This window comes from Mesoplodon densirostris, chromosome 1 (assembly GCF_025265405.1).
Source record: "Mesoplodon densirostris isolate mMesDen1 chromosome 1, mMesDen1 primary haplotype, whole genome shotgun sequence".
NCBI lineage: Eukaryota > Metazoa > Chordata > Mammalia > Artiodactyla > Ziphiidae > Mesoplodon > Mesoplodon densirostris.
The window spans coordinates 2,970,222-2,982,500 of NC_082661.1; the positions used below are offsets into that span (position 1 = coordinate 2,970,222).

Sequence of the window (12,279 nt, forward strand, 5' to 3'; positions counted from 1 at the left end):
GTGGAGACCAGCTGGTCATCGTTGGGGTCATTGGCGGGGCTCCTTAGGGCCACAGAGGAAGGGAGGGCGTGCCCCCCCCCCCGCCGGTGTCCTCTGCATAGTGCGGTCCCAGCATTGGATCAAATGACGATCAGTGAATCTGCCAGCTCGCTGAGTGGGTGCTGGGGGCACAGATCCAGTCCCGGGTCCCTCTAAAGAGTGGGGCGGTGAGGGCTCCCGGGGTCCTTGCTGTTTCCTTCCTCTCCTGTCTCGACGGAGACCGGGAGAATGAGACACACCGTTTGTGCTATTGCACAAGTAGACTATTTGTCCTAATCAGTGACACCCATTTACTAGAATTGCTTAAAATGAACTATACCTCATACAGAAATCGCACATTTAGAGGAGTTCCATTCATCATCTGAAAATTGAGGGCCAGTAAACTTTTCTGCTCCTCCAGTGGGATCATAGGCATGCATCAAAATGTTAGAAATGATTGGTGAGAGGGAGCTGTCACCCATTTATCAAGGAAAAGAACATTATTTGCTAATTTCCCAACCAGGCTGGTGACAGGGTGCTTCGTCTTTGGACCCACGGTGACCAGCATGGCCTTTTTGTTATTAGTACAAGTCAAGCGCTTTTGGGCAGTTGCTAACAAGACACATTTGTCTGTCATCGGAGGGGCTTTGGTTGTTTTCCAAGTGCTGTGACCACAGGCCGCTCTTTCCGCGGCCCGATGGCTGTGCTCGGCGGGGCTGTGCTCACCCGGGAGGAGAACCGACTGATAAATCACGAAGTTTCCACATCAAGGTGAAGGTATTGACTCTCGGCACCGAACCTGACAGAACGCAGCAGAGAGGAGACAACCATTTGTCTTCCCCAAAGGACAAAAGGGTCACGGGTTTCCCTCAGTGGTTGCAGGGACACAGGCCCGCTAACCTCCCCCCACCCGGGAGGCCCCGGGCACGAGGCGCGGGATGGGACTGGGCCCCGTCCAGGGTTTTATTTGGCGTCTCTGGCTGGTCAGGGTGCCTGCGCTGCTTCTGGGACAGGATGTGGGGTGGCAGGGAGATGGAGGAGGGACCCTTTAAAAGCACAACAAGAGTGAACAGCATCAACGGAAGTGCAGAAGAAGGCAGCGATAACGGGGTAAAAACAGAGCCCACGCGTCACCCTCGCAGGAGCAAGTCCCGTAGCTTCAAGGAGGAAGACCAGGGCAAGTGTCTGAACCACCGTTTCAGCGGAGAACCCACCGAGGAAGCCTGTGAGCCTTCTGTTGCCAAAGAGGAGAAGAAATAGCACCGCACCCCCCCACCCCTCCAGCCCGTGGCCCTGGAAGAGTAGAAACAGGAGAGAAATGTCTCTTGTTTTCTTCCTGGCTGCCTGCAGTCGCGGAAGCCACAGGCCTCCTCCACCACGTCCCTTTGGCCGCGCGCGAGGCCATGGCCCAGGCGGGAGGCGGACGGGGTGAGTGGGGTTTGCTGTCGGGGGCTGTGCGAGCTGGGACGAGGATGCCCCTGGGGTCCAGGGGCTGCTCGTGTTTTCATTTGAAACCTTTGTTTTGGGAAGGTCTTTAGGCTCTCGGCTGAGGCTTGGATCCTAAAGGCTGAACCCGAGAAAAAGTCCGTTAAAAAAAGTATCATTTGAATCAGTTGGGCCTTTTTTATTCATTACAGAAAATGCCAACTTGAGTCATTCGAACTTTCTTAGAATGGTTTTTCAGTAAAACAACGGAAGATGGGAGCCTCTTCGTCGGTGACGTGAACTGTTTGCTACACCCCCCAAAATAAATACATAGAAGTTTTCCAGTGCTCTTAACGAGCATGTGGAATAACTTGGTTCCAGGAGGGACCTGGGTGCACGTGGCTGGCACCCGTGCTCTAGTAGAAGACGCATTACAGAGCGTGTTAAACTTTAAAGACAGAACCTCCCATCGAGACCGTAGGCCACTGCAGAGCTCTGTACCTGTCGGTATAAATCATCTTCGGGGGAAGCTCCTCGAAGGTGCAGCCTGGCAGTGGGTCCATCATCCGCCTTCCAGACGCCACCCTTCCCGCCCTCATGACCGCCCTCCCTTATGCCCTCCATGCACGGGAATCCTACCGCCTGACAGGGTGAGCTCTGCAGAGTCGGCCCAGCCTTCTACCGGCCTGACCCTCTCCCACCCGGAGCATCTGAGGACCAGAGTCAGGGCATCTGGGCGGCTGGGTGTAGAGGGGATTCTGCCAGATTTCTTCCCCATCTTTTCACCCCTTTTGATCCTCCCAGGAGAAGGCCCTTGCCAGGGACTCCCCTTGGCCCCTCAGGCCTCAGCCCTGGGGATGGGAGGGGGTGGGGGCCGGCTATGTGGCACTCCTGCCCATCCTCAGGATCCGTGTGCCTGGCGCTGTGATCAGCCAGATGCTTTGGCCCCCATGATCACTTCCACCCGCTTTTGAAGACCAGCGTGGCGCCATTCCTTGCAAACACGTCCCCGGTGCCCTTTGGGATGAACAAGCACCAAGCCCGCCCAGGGGCTGCTGCTCCTTGGGTACTTTTACGGCAGGACCTCGGTGACCCTCAGGGCGTCCGGCCGCCGTGCACCCCAAGCTGAAGACGCTCAGTTTGCCTGTGTGCTTGTTGTCCGTTACAATGGAGGTCGTTTCCAAAGTTGACCCATTTTACCACCATGGAGGTGAGCTACGCGTGTGCGAGGTGCTGGGCCCACAGCCTCACGTGCCCTGCCCGCGAGCCACCTGCCAACGGTCCCTCCTCACACCCTGGCGGCCGGCCCAGGCTGCGTGCGCTCTGTCGTGGCACCAGGGGGCCCACCTGCCAGCCACCTGCCTCCTCTTCACCACCCCTGACGCCACGCCCACCTGGTGCCTGCTTTCCTCCGCACTCAGAGAATACCCGCCAACAGTGTTGATCTTTAAGGCGAGCACAGCGTCCAGGGTGGGATGCTGAGGCTTCGTGTCGACGTGACTTGGAATTTACCCGTGGTGTCCGGTGTTCAGTATCTCCCCGAGGCCCGCCTGGGCCAGGTACTCTGCAGGTGATGCAGAGAAGGCGGGAAAACAGCTGCGTCTCGTAGGTGTGCTCGCGGTGGGTTCCTCGCGGGGCCCCAGGCTGGCTTCACCCTGGCAGCCCCGTGCCTGGTTCTGGGCTGCCCTCGACCGATGTACGGCGCCCGATCCAGCTGACTCAGAGCCTGATGGGAACGAGAAAGAGAAGAGACCGTAATGAAAGAGTCCCGAGAGCTGTTCGGGTCTCCGAGGAGAGGGGCAGCCGTGGGTCTGTGGGCGGAGCACCCCTGCAGAGACGGGGGGCCGGGGCCGGCGGGCTGCGCCCCTGCGCGTCGGGGGTCCGCAGACAGACGGCAGAGCCTGCGCCACGGGCGGAGGAGATGGAGGGAGCGCGTCAGGCGGGACTGTTTTACTTGAGAGACGAAACCAGGATCCTGTGTTCACAGACTCTGTTTTGTGATTTCAATATTTACGTTAATCTTGGCGATGTCTTTAAAGGCTCTGCCTTAGAATGTTGCTTCTCCTCTTTGTTCACCTTGAAAAACCAGGGGTTACAAACGCCTCCGTGGGCATTGAGGACGGCCAGCTTATCCCCTGGACGGGGGGGGGGCGTCTCTTCCTCCGCCCTCTGCTCCACCCCGCACAGCTGGGGGCCTGCTCACCCCAGTTCCGGCCTCCGTTCTTTTACGCAGATGCCAGACGCACCGCAGACAGTATTCAGGCTGTGAGAGGCCTTTCCCTCGGTATAGGCACAGCTGGCACATGCATTTGAATCTAGGTTAGGGGTGTTACTTTCACTTAAAAAATTTTGTTCTGTATTCAGATATAGTTCACACAGCCTAAAATTCACCCGAAGTCTACAATTAAGGGGTTTTTAGTACAGTCCCAAAGCTGTGCAACCACTAACCTAAGTCAAGAACAGTTCATTACACAAAAAGGAGCCCTGCATCCATCAGCAGTCCCCCCGCCCCCCCACCAGGCAGCTACGAATCTACTTCCTGTATCTATGCATTTGCCCCGCTGGACCTTTCACGTGCATGGAATCATACAGTATATGGGGTCCTTTGTGACCAGGTTCGTCCACTCACATTTCCCCCGGGTGGAGGTGTGATCAGCGCTTCCTTCCTCTGTGTGCCTGAAGGGTCTTCGCTTGTACACAGAGACCACATTTTATCCATTCATCTGTCGGTGGAGCCTTGGTACAGTCGCTTCTCAGGATCCCCCGGGGATGGGTTCCAGGACCAAAGCTGTGGATGCTCAAGTCCCTTACAGTGTGGTCCTTCGTATCTGAGGTCAGGGCTGAGGATGTGGCACGGGCGGATACAGAGGGCCAACTGTAAGACAAGTGATGCTGCCGTGAAACATTAGTGAACAAGTTCTCACGTGGATATATGGGAAACGTCATGTTCACCTTGACTTCTCCAAGTCAAAAGTGAAGTATACCTTCTCCATTGGCTTGGTATTTTCCAGAAGCCCTGTGGGTCCTCGTGGTCCTTATTCCTTACTATGGAGCACCTACTGTGCGCCCTGCGCTGAGCAGGGCAGGTGCTGTGACACAGGGTGACGGCCGCACCTTCCGGGAGCAGCATGTGATCGGATGGCCTGGGACGTGTGCCCCGGGGGCTGGTTGCCTCGGGCACACGGGAGGGAGGGGTCTTCCCAGAGCAGGGCCACCTCCAGCCTTGGGAGGGGGTGAACTTCCAGAGCTCCTTTCTCAGCTTATCTCTCTACGGAGATTTTACGCCGGTTTCAAGTGTGCCGACCCACTGCCCGGATGGTTCTCCACGGAGCGCTTTGTTGCCCACTTGGGTTTTACCCCTCCCCGCTCAAAATCTCTAAGAGGGTCGACAGCACAGGCACGCTTGATTTTTCTTTCTTAAAGGAAGGGTGACATCTGGGTAGTTTGTGCTCTTTGTTCTGTTGGGGATGATTTTTATTGGCCACCATCTCCCTCCCTTTTGTTCAGACTCTTTTACACGTGGAGGGAAGGGGCTACCTTTGCCGGAACAGCCGGGGTGGGGGAGGTGAGGGTTGCAGGATGGCTGGTGCCCCTCCCCTGCCTCCCTGGGGAGCGTGTCTCGGGGGTCCCTGTCGCCGGGGCCGAGCCCTCTGGGGAGTGGGAGCATCCGACGCCACGTGCCTTGGTTTTCCTTAGCTGCCGGCCTGGGCTCCGTAGACGTCGTTTGAACGTGACTATAAAAGCCATAATCTGGTGCATTCTTTGAGGTATGTAAACAGAATTGTTTGAATGCAATCCAACAGTTGTCGGCAAGGGTATTATTTTGGGAACAAGGAAGATGTGCTGTCCCCTTTTCTGAGTCTGGTGTCACATCACAATGCCGCTGTCCGCTGCCAGGCGGTGGTGAATGGCGCAGGTCCCTGTGCACTGGGCCGGGCGTGTGAATACCAGACAGTCCTCCCCGTGAGGCCGAGGCGATGCTTGACTTCCAATTAGAAGTCAAGCGTGGCGCTTCTCCGGTCCTCAGAAGTCTTGGTGACACAAGGTACCCTTGGCTTAGTGGGTCAGAGGGGCTCCCCCGTGTGAAACCGATGCTGTCCTGGGGTGGGTCTGATGCTGGAAAAGCCACGCCCCTTTGATGCGGGCGACCTAGGCTGAGCCGCTTGGTGCTTGGCGTTGGAGAAGGGTGCCCGGCGCCTCCCGTCTGTCCCTGCCGTGCCCAGGCCGGCTCCGGGGCAGCGCCTCGTGGTGAGTGATGCAGGCCCACCGCGGCCTTTGTGTTTCCCGTGCACGGTGCCTGGCTCACCCTGCCGAGTTCTGTGATTGAAATTCATTGCCGAATTTATTGAGAAATTAATGAGAAAAGCTGCAAAGTATTGACTTTGAGAGGAAAACACAACTCATCTTGAATGAGGAGGAAAATGCAGCAATAATTTAGCCGCTATTGATTTGGCCCTGTCCATGTATCGATCTTCATTTTACAATATTAATTTGCACCTGCAATCGGCTGCTAAGGGAACCGATTTCATTTCGTGGCCGCGTTAATGTGCAGAGCGAGAGGTGCTCTTACGAAGTGGGGTGTTGCAGGCGCGTTGCGGAGGCCGGCTGCTCTCTTTCTATCTTTGCTTGTTACTGAAATAGACTAAAAATTAATTTTTTTGTCGGACAAAATATGAAAGCAGAAACCCATCTCCGACATGGTCCTCCTCTCGGCTGCACGGCCCGCTCTCGGGCGGCCGCACAAGGAGCCATCAGCTGCCTGGAACTCCAGCCACCTCTCCTCATCAGGCCCGGACCAGTTCAAAGTTCATGAAATTTCTATGAGCATTGATCTCGCCCCATTGATTTTTTTTTTTTTGCAGCAGATCTTTGAAATTTTAATTTCCCGAGCATCTGAATTTCTTATAGATGAAATGCACTTGGAGGAGACAGTTGATGATAAAGTGGAGAACTTAGCATCATTTTAAAGCCTAAAAAAGGGAGGAGAGAAAAAACAAAACAAAACAAAACCCAAAAACCAGGCGTTCACAGCCCGGGTGTCATGTTTCAGAGCTGGAGTGGTGGCGGTGCTCCGGCGGGGCGAGGTGTTGGGGAGCTCAATACCAGTTTTGTCTTCTGTGGCCACGCATTTTTAATGTAACTTTTTATACAGTCATTTTTGAAAGGAAAGGTGTCTGGAGAAACAGCAGGACAGAGGAACACTCTTCAGCGCACAATCATTTGCTCACAGCAGCCTTTATCACCTGGTCAAGTTCACCTAGTTACTTATCAGTGGGACATTTAATAACCTCAAGGTGATATAATTGCTATTGGCATTTTTCCCCCTTGGATTCAGCTGGTTAATGTGTAAACTACTTGTCAGCAAATAGCACTTTGTCACTGAAATCACTAACACCCTCTAGAGGGATGTCTTTGTATTGAGCAATTTAATTTTACTTTATTTAATTTTTACACATTACAACCTGTGTTCATTCAGGCACACTGAAGGGTTGCAGCCTGTCGGGGCAGGGTCTGGGTATCCCTGTTAGTAAAATATACTATATCTTATTTAACAATCCCCATTGCTTTAATTGAAGTGCGTTCTTGTCCCTCGGAAAAGGAACTGCAGATGTTCTTATTATGTAGTTATGTTGCTAATGTGAAAAACTGCCTCATTATGAGGATCTGTTTGTAGCTAGAAAATTACTGCATTATGACAAATGCATGATTGGGAAGTTACAGGAAGATGATCATTATTGAAATGAAACTGGAACTCACTTAATAGCTGCAACCAGCAGCTGGAATGAAGCAAATGAATGTCTTCCTGTTTTTATTGTTGTAGGCAGGTTTTTCAGGCAGAAGGAGAATTTGTGCTAAACCTGAAACTTCTTGTATCTTTCTTTGCTCGCTGGGCTTCGGTTTAAGCAGCGCAGAGGCGATGCTAAAAGTGGCTAGTTTCCTACCTGTGACTGTCCCCCTTGTGCGCTAACGACACTGTTTTAAAAACACAACTGTGGCTGTAAGAACAGCTAGTCTTGGTGTACTTAAAGTCGGCGGCCCTGCTCGCTGGCTGGGCTGGTCTCCAGGTCTCCCCGGCAGGAGTGGTTGGGAGGTTGCCATCACAATTCAGCCTTGTCACCATGACCCCTCCTTCCTGCCCCAGACCAGTCCCTGTTTGCAGGCAGGGCACCTCCAGCCAGGCCTGGGGGGAGGTTGGGGGGATCCCAGCACCCTGGGCAGGCCACCCATTGAAGCAGCAGCAGCATGAACATGCTCGGGGCTGCTGTTCCCTGATGCCCTTGGGGAGCAGGTTTCCCACAGTGGAGCCCCAGGCATGTAGTAGCTGCTTAATAAATGTCGAGTGGATGAACCGGACTTAAAGGCATTCGGTTTGGCCGTTTTCCTTCTAAGAGAGGTGGCTCTTTGTAGAAAACACTCATTGGCCCCAAACACATACGCTGCCCAATCTGAAATTCTGTTTCTGTGTTATCACCCCAGAGGTCCGGAAGATGTCCCCTTGCTTCATTGAATTACGTTTAGATGTTAATGGACTTGCTATTCAAGTCTAATAAAATAATCATATACGTTTTGGGGTATTAGAGATCAGCACAGACTGCAGGGCAGGGTTGGCTGACAAAGAAGGTTGAGCCATCAAAAGGAAAACTAAAACTATGTATGTCACAAGAAAGAAAACGCCACTGACTCTTGCCCATTGGTACGTTTCTAATTGCAGCCGGCCGATTGGAGCTGCTCTGGCCGCAGCTGCAGCTCAGAGCCTGATGCCATTCTCTGCTGCCACATTAGCTCCGGCAATCCCAACTTGAACTGACATCACAGACCGTTAAAATTTTATCAATTGCGGAATGATTAATCCCCCAGTACACGGGCATGACTTAAATATTTAGAATGCTTCTTCTGTTATGACTTTAATGCATGTAAAGTAACGAGATTAACACCAGTACACTCAAATATATTTAAATATGTATCCTTCCCGAGCTGTAGGCTATTCCGGCGTGTAGGACTCATTGAGTCTATGTGGCCGTGTCAGGCTCTATTTGTATGACCCGTGCTGGATGCTGGCCTGCATATGATAGCCGGATATCTGGCCTTTCACAGGCTGCCTGATTGCCTGCCCCATTTGGCATGGAATGTGATTCCCGGCTACTCTAGCTTCTGGTTCATTCAGGTTTTATTGCTGTGTAATTTTCTTAGTCTAAAATAAAAGCTCTCCAACAAAAATTACTATGCATTAGGCCACGGTAGCCTACTCAAATGGATATTAATACAGTTTATCTCTAAAAGGACGAATAATGTATTTGAAACAGATAAAAGGCCCTCCACTAAATGAGGAATGTTAATATCTTATGGCACGGTTAATAAAGAGATATTTCACAAGGGACATTTGTTTTATGACTTTTGATACAACAGCCTTATAATCTGACATATCTTAAATGATATAATTTTGTGCCTGCAGTCATCTCTTTTATAGGTAGTGGCCCATCGTAGCAAGATTTGAATTCAGAACAAATAACGGGCACTAATTACTTTTTTTTTTGCTGGGGTCGGGGGAGCGGTTTATTGTAAAACTCACCCTCTCCGACGCAGATCGGTGGAAATCCCTGCAGAAGGGTGGACGCTTGTAATACGTTTTGAGAAATGTCTTGGTTTTTTCCCCTTCAGCAGAAAATAACATTTGTTTTTGTTGTGTTTAAGGCAGAGTTTAAATTAATTTAACCCAGTGACACATGTTCAGAGACTAAGCACGCTGCTAAATAATTCCTGGGAATAAACTGCTCAGGAACCAAGTCCATTAATTTACGGCTCTCCTGATGCTGACAGATGTGAGGGCCAGAGGAGGACCTACAAATATTAACATAAAACAAATTTGCTTTATTCTTCTTCATATTTCTTCTTCGTCCCGACTTGAGCTCACCCAAGGCTCCTTCTCTAATTATCCACGAGGTCAGTAAGCAAAATTGGGCAGAAGCTGGGAGATCAATACAAATTATCCCTGAGCAAACCAGTGCTGACAGCTTGAATCGCAGCATATGTTTACCCAAAATCAGGCAATTTATCTTAATATCAGCAAAGTAATGCAGTGCAGGTGAAAGGTCAGGCAATCTCTCCCCCTCATAATTACCCAGTTCTAAAACAGGAAAGTGGTATTGATTGGCCTGGCTCGGTGCTCTGTGACTGGACGTGCAGAGCCGTGGCCTGGCTCGGCCGGGCCCTCCTTGTACACTCCACACGCGGAGGATTGATCAGATGTGTGCGAAGGGGCTTCTGCTTTCTCCTCCAGCTGTAGAGTTTGCCAGCCAAGGCTGGGCGACTCCCTGTCCTGCCTGGCACGGGCAGGAGGGTTCTGTGGGGTGTGGCCCTCGGAAGGCCGCCGGTCGGCCCCGCGGATGGCAGCTACTCTCGGAGACGCAGAGGTGGGCCGTCCCACCCTCAAGTGATCAAAGCCCCCGCACCCGCCAGAACCGAGAACATGTGTCTCTGCTCCTGTAGTTTGAAGACAAGGGCCCCGTCTTCTCATTCTTTCACGTAAGTCCGTCGGGCTACCATAGCGGAGCCCCCGGTGGGATTTCCAGCTGCAACGGCGGCGCCCACCCCCTGCCCCCCTCGCCGTGTCCACACGGCGAGACCTGCAGTCGTAGGACGGCCTGTCGTCTTCCGAACGTCCGACCTCGCTCTTGGCGGTGCGCTCAAGATGTAAACGCTCTTGGGGCTGAAGCGGGAGGTGACTGGTACCCCCGTGTTTTTTCTACTGCTTTAAGATCTTTTGGGTCCTAGAAGGAGAATGTCAATTCAACTGAAACATCGGGAATGTCTCCCCCAGAATGAGAGTGTATGGTTATTACAAGTCATAAAGCTTCTGAAAGCTTGCATTAAAGCGTCTATCACCTGTCGGGGCATTTGCATGAAATCAATAGCGGCCACCCATCTATCTTTTCTGATCACCTTTCATCAGGCCGATTCATTAAGTCAAACAGTCATGGCGATTAGCCGGGGGAGAGGAGAAACCTGGCGTGTTAGGGATGCACAGTGGGCCACCTTTTTTGTTTCCCAGTCGAGAGACATAAGACTTCACCGAATCCTTTTTTGGGCCAAGTCGCGGGGTGAGGCCCATCCACCCCGCTCCCCGCACTGCACTTTGGCCTGATACCCTTGTCCCGGCCAGGCAGAGACATGACAAATTGTCCCCCAAGTCACCGCTGACAGCTTCTGATGATTAATGGTTTGATTATGAAGTGGTTTTACACATATAGAATTTACATCACAGAGAGTTAGAAATTTTGCCGTGTCACATACGCCGAGGCATTTTGAAGAGCTTTACTGTTTGCAAAGGAAAAGGAGGGCAAAATCGCAGCAAAAGCCATGTCATGTAAAATCAATATGTCGGATCAATGCTTTATTAACAAGAAAATGTCTTACTTCACATTCCTGTGCGGACCTTTGTCTCTGGCATGTATGATGGAATGTCAGATTGTATTGTGGTCCTCAACTTTCGGGCGTGTTATCGAGTGTACGTGTGAGTCTTCCGGCGGCGCTTACGAGACCCGCCGTGGGTGTTGACACCAGCAGCCCGAGCACTCGAGGATAACGGTGACCAATTATTCCGGAAAGCACTTTCAAAGGCAGCCTCTAACCTCGCTCCTTGAAGCTGTAGCCTTTGTGTTCCCGGCGCTCCACAGACCTGCTGAGCTGGGTGGTGTTAATCATCAAATTACGTGCTGACTAATAAGTGATGGCCCAGATTGCGGGCTGAGTAATGAATAGATGGCGGCGGGTCTTATTAGGCTCCGAAAACCCCCTGATTTATGTCGCGCCATGCACCGTGGCGTTACTCCACGGAAAACGATATCTACATCAAGAAGTAATGTACTCTAATAAGTATTTTCATCTTAACTCGCGTCCCCGGGCCTCCGGGCTCAGTTTTTGTTGGAGTCAGGCAGAGCTATAATAAAGCCCAATGGCTCCTTATAAAGCTTGTTAAACACAGAGGCTGCAGTTGGACGGAGCCCCGGCCGTGATTCATGCACCGTACACAGCGTGCGTGCCGCTGATTTATGGCCGCGCACAGTTCATAGTCAAAATTACAATTTGAGGGATAAAAAGATTAATTACTATTTGTGGCCAGCAATTCCGTGAGGCTGGTGCAGTGATAGTGCCCTACATCAGTTTGTAGTCAGCCATTCACAGATTATTAAAGCTTTGCAAGAATAAGTGTTCCTCCTGCCTGGTTTGTGCTCAGGCAATATGCTAGACAAAAAAGGACCACAGGGATAAATCTGAAGCTAGCAATAGCTGGACATATGTCATAATTGCCAGTTTCCCATAAATCCCCAGCCGGTGTGGAAGGTCCTGTGTAATGTAGACAGCGATGGCGACCGTGGTGACGGCTGTATGAGGCCCCAAGACCTGCAACTTTCTGACTGCTCTCCCATTTTTACAATATATTGAGTAACCCTTTGACTTTCCTCCAGTCTAATTATAGATTAGAAATAATCATTGCTTTCATGTGCAAAAGAAAGGGGGAAACCCACTCCTTAGGACGGAGCTAGCTTTCGGGGGTGCTTGCTTTCAAGAGCGTCAGAACCGGAGCACCACACATTTCTCTGTAAGCGTGCAATAAACGCGTAATGGATGGCATAACAGTAATGAACCTGACCTGCATTTCTGTGTCCTGTTACAGCCCTTAATGAACCAACCATAGATTACGGCTTTCAGAGATTGCAGAAAGTGATCCCAAGACATCCGGGTGATCCCGAACGGTTACCCAAGGTTAGTAAAAGGGCAAGTGGCGCCCTGGCCGCGGGGGGGGCCGCCACCGGGCTGGTTCCGGTTTGGGGGCAG

General features: G+C 51.8%; 1 protein-coding gene across 13 annotated transcripts in view; it reads left to right on the forward strand.

Moving 5' to 3' along the window:
- EBF3 (EBF transcription factor 3) overlaps positions 1-12,279 on the forward strand; it is a 115,831-nt gene that overhangs the window by 93,070 nt on the left and 10,482 nt on the right. For all 13 annotated transcript variants that reach the window (XM_060094022.1, XM_060094293.1, XM_060094114.1 and 10 more), the window contains exon 11: positions 12,119-12,207. In XM_060094022.1, coding sequence (XP_059950005.1) covers positions 12,119-12,207 — 89 coding nt within the window. The remainder of the gene's footprint in view (positions 1-12,118; positions 12,208-12,279) is intronic.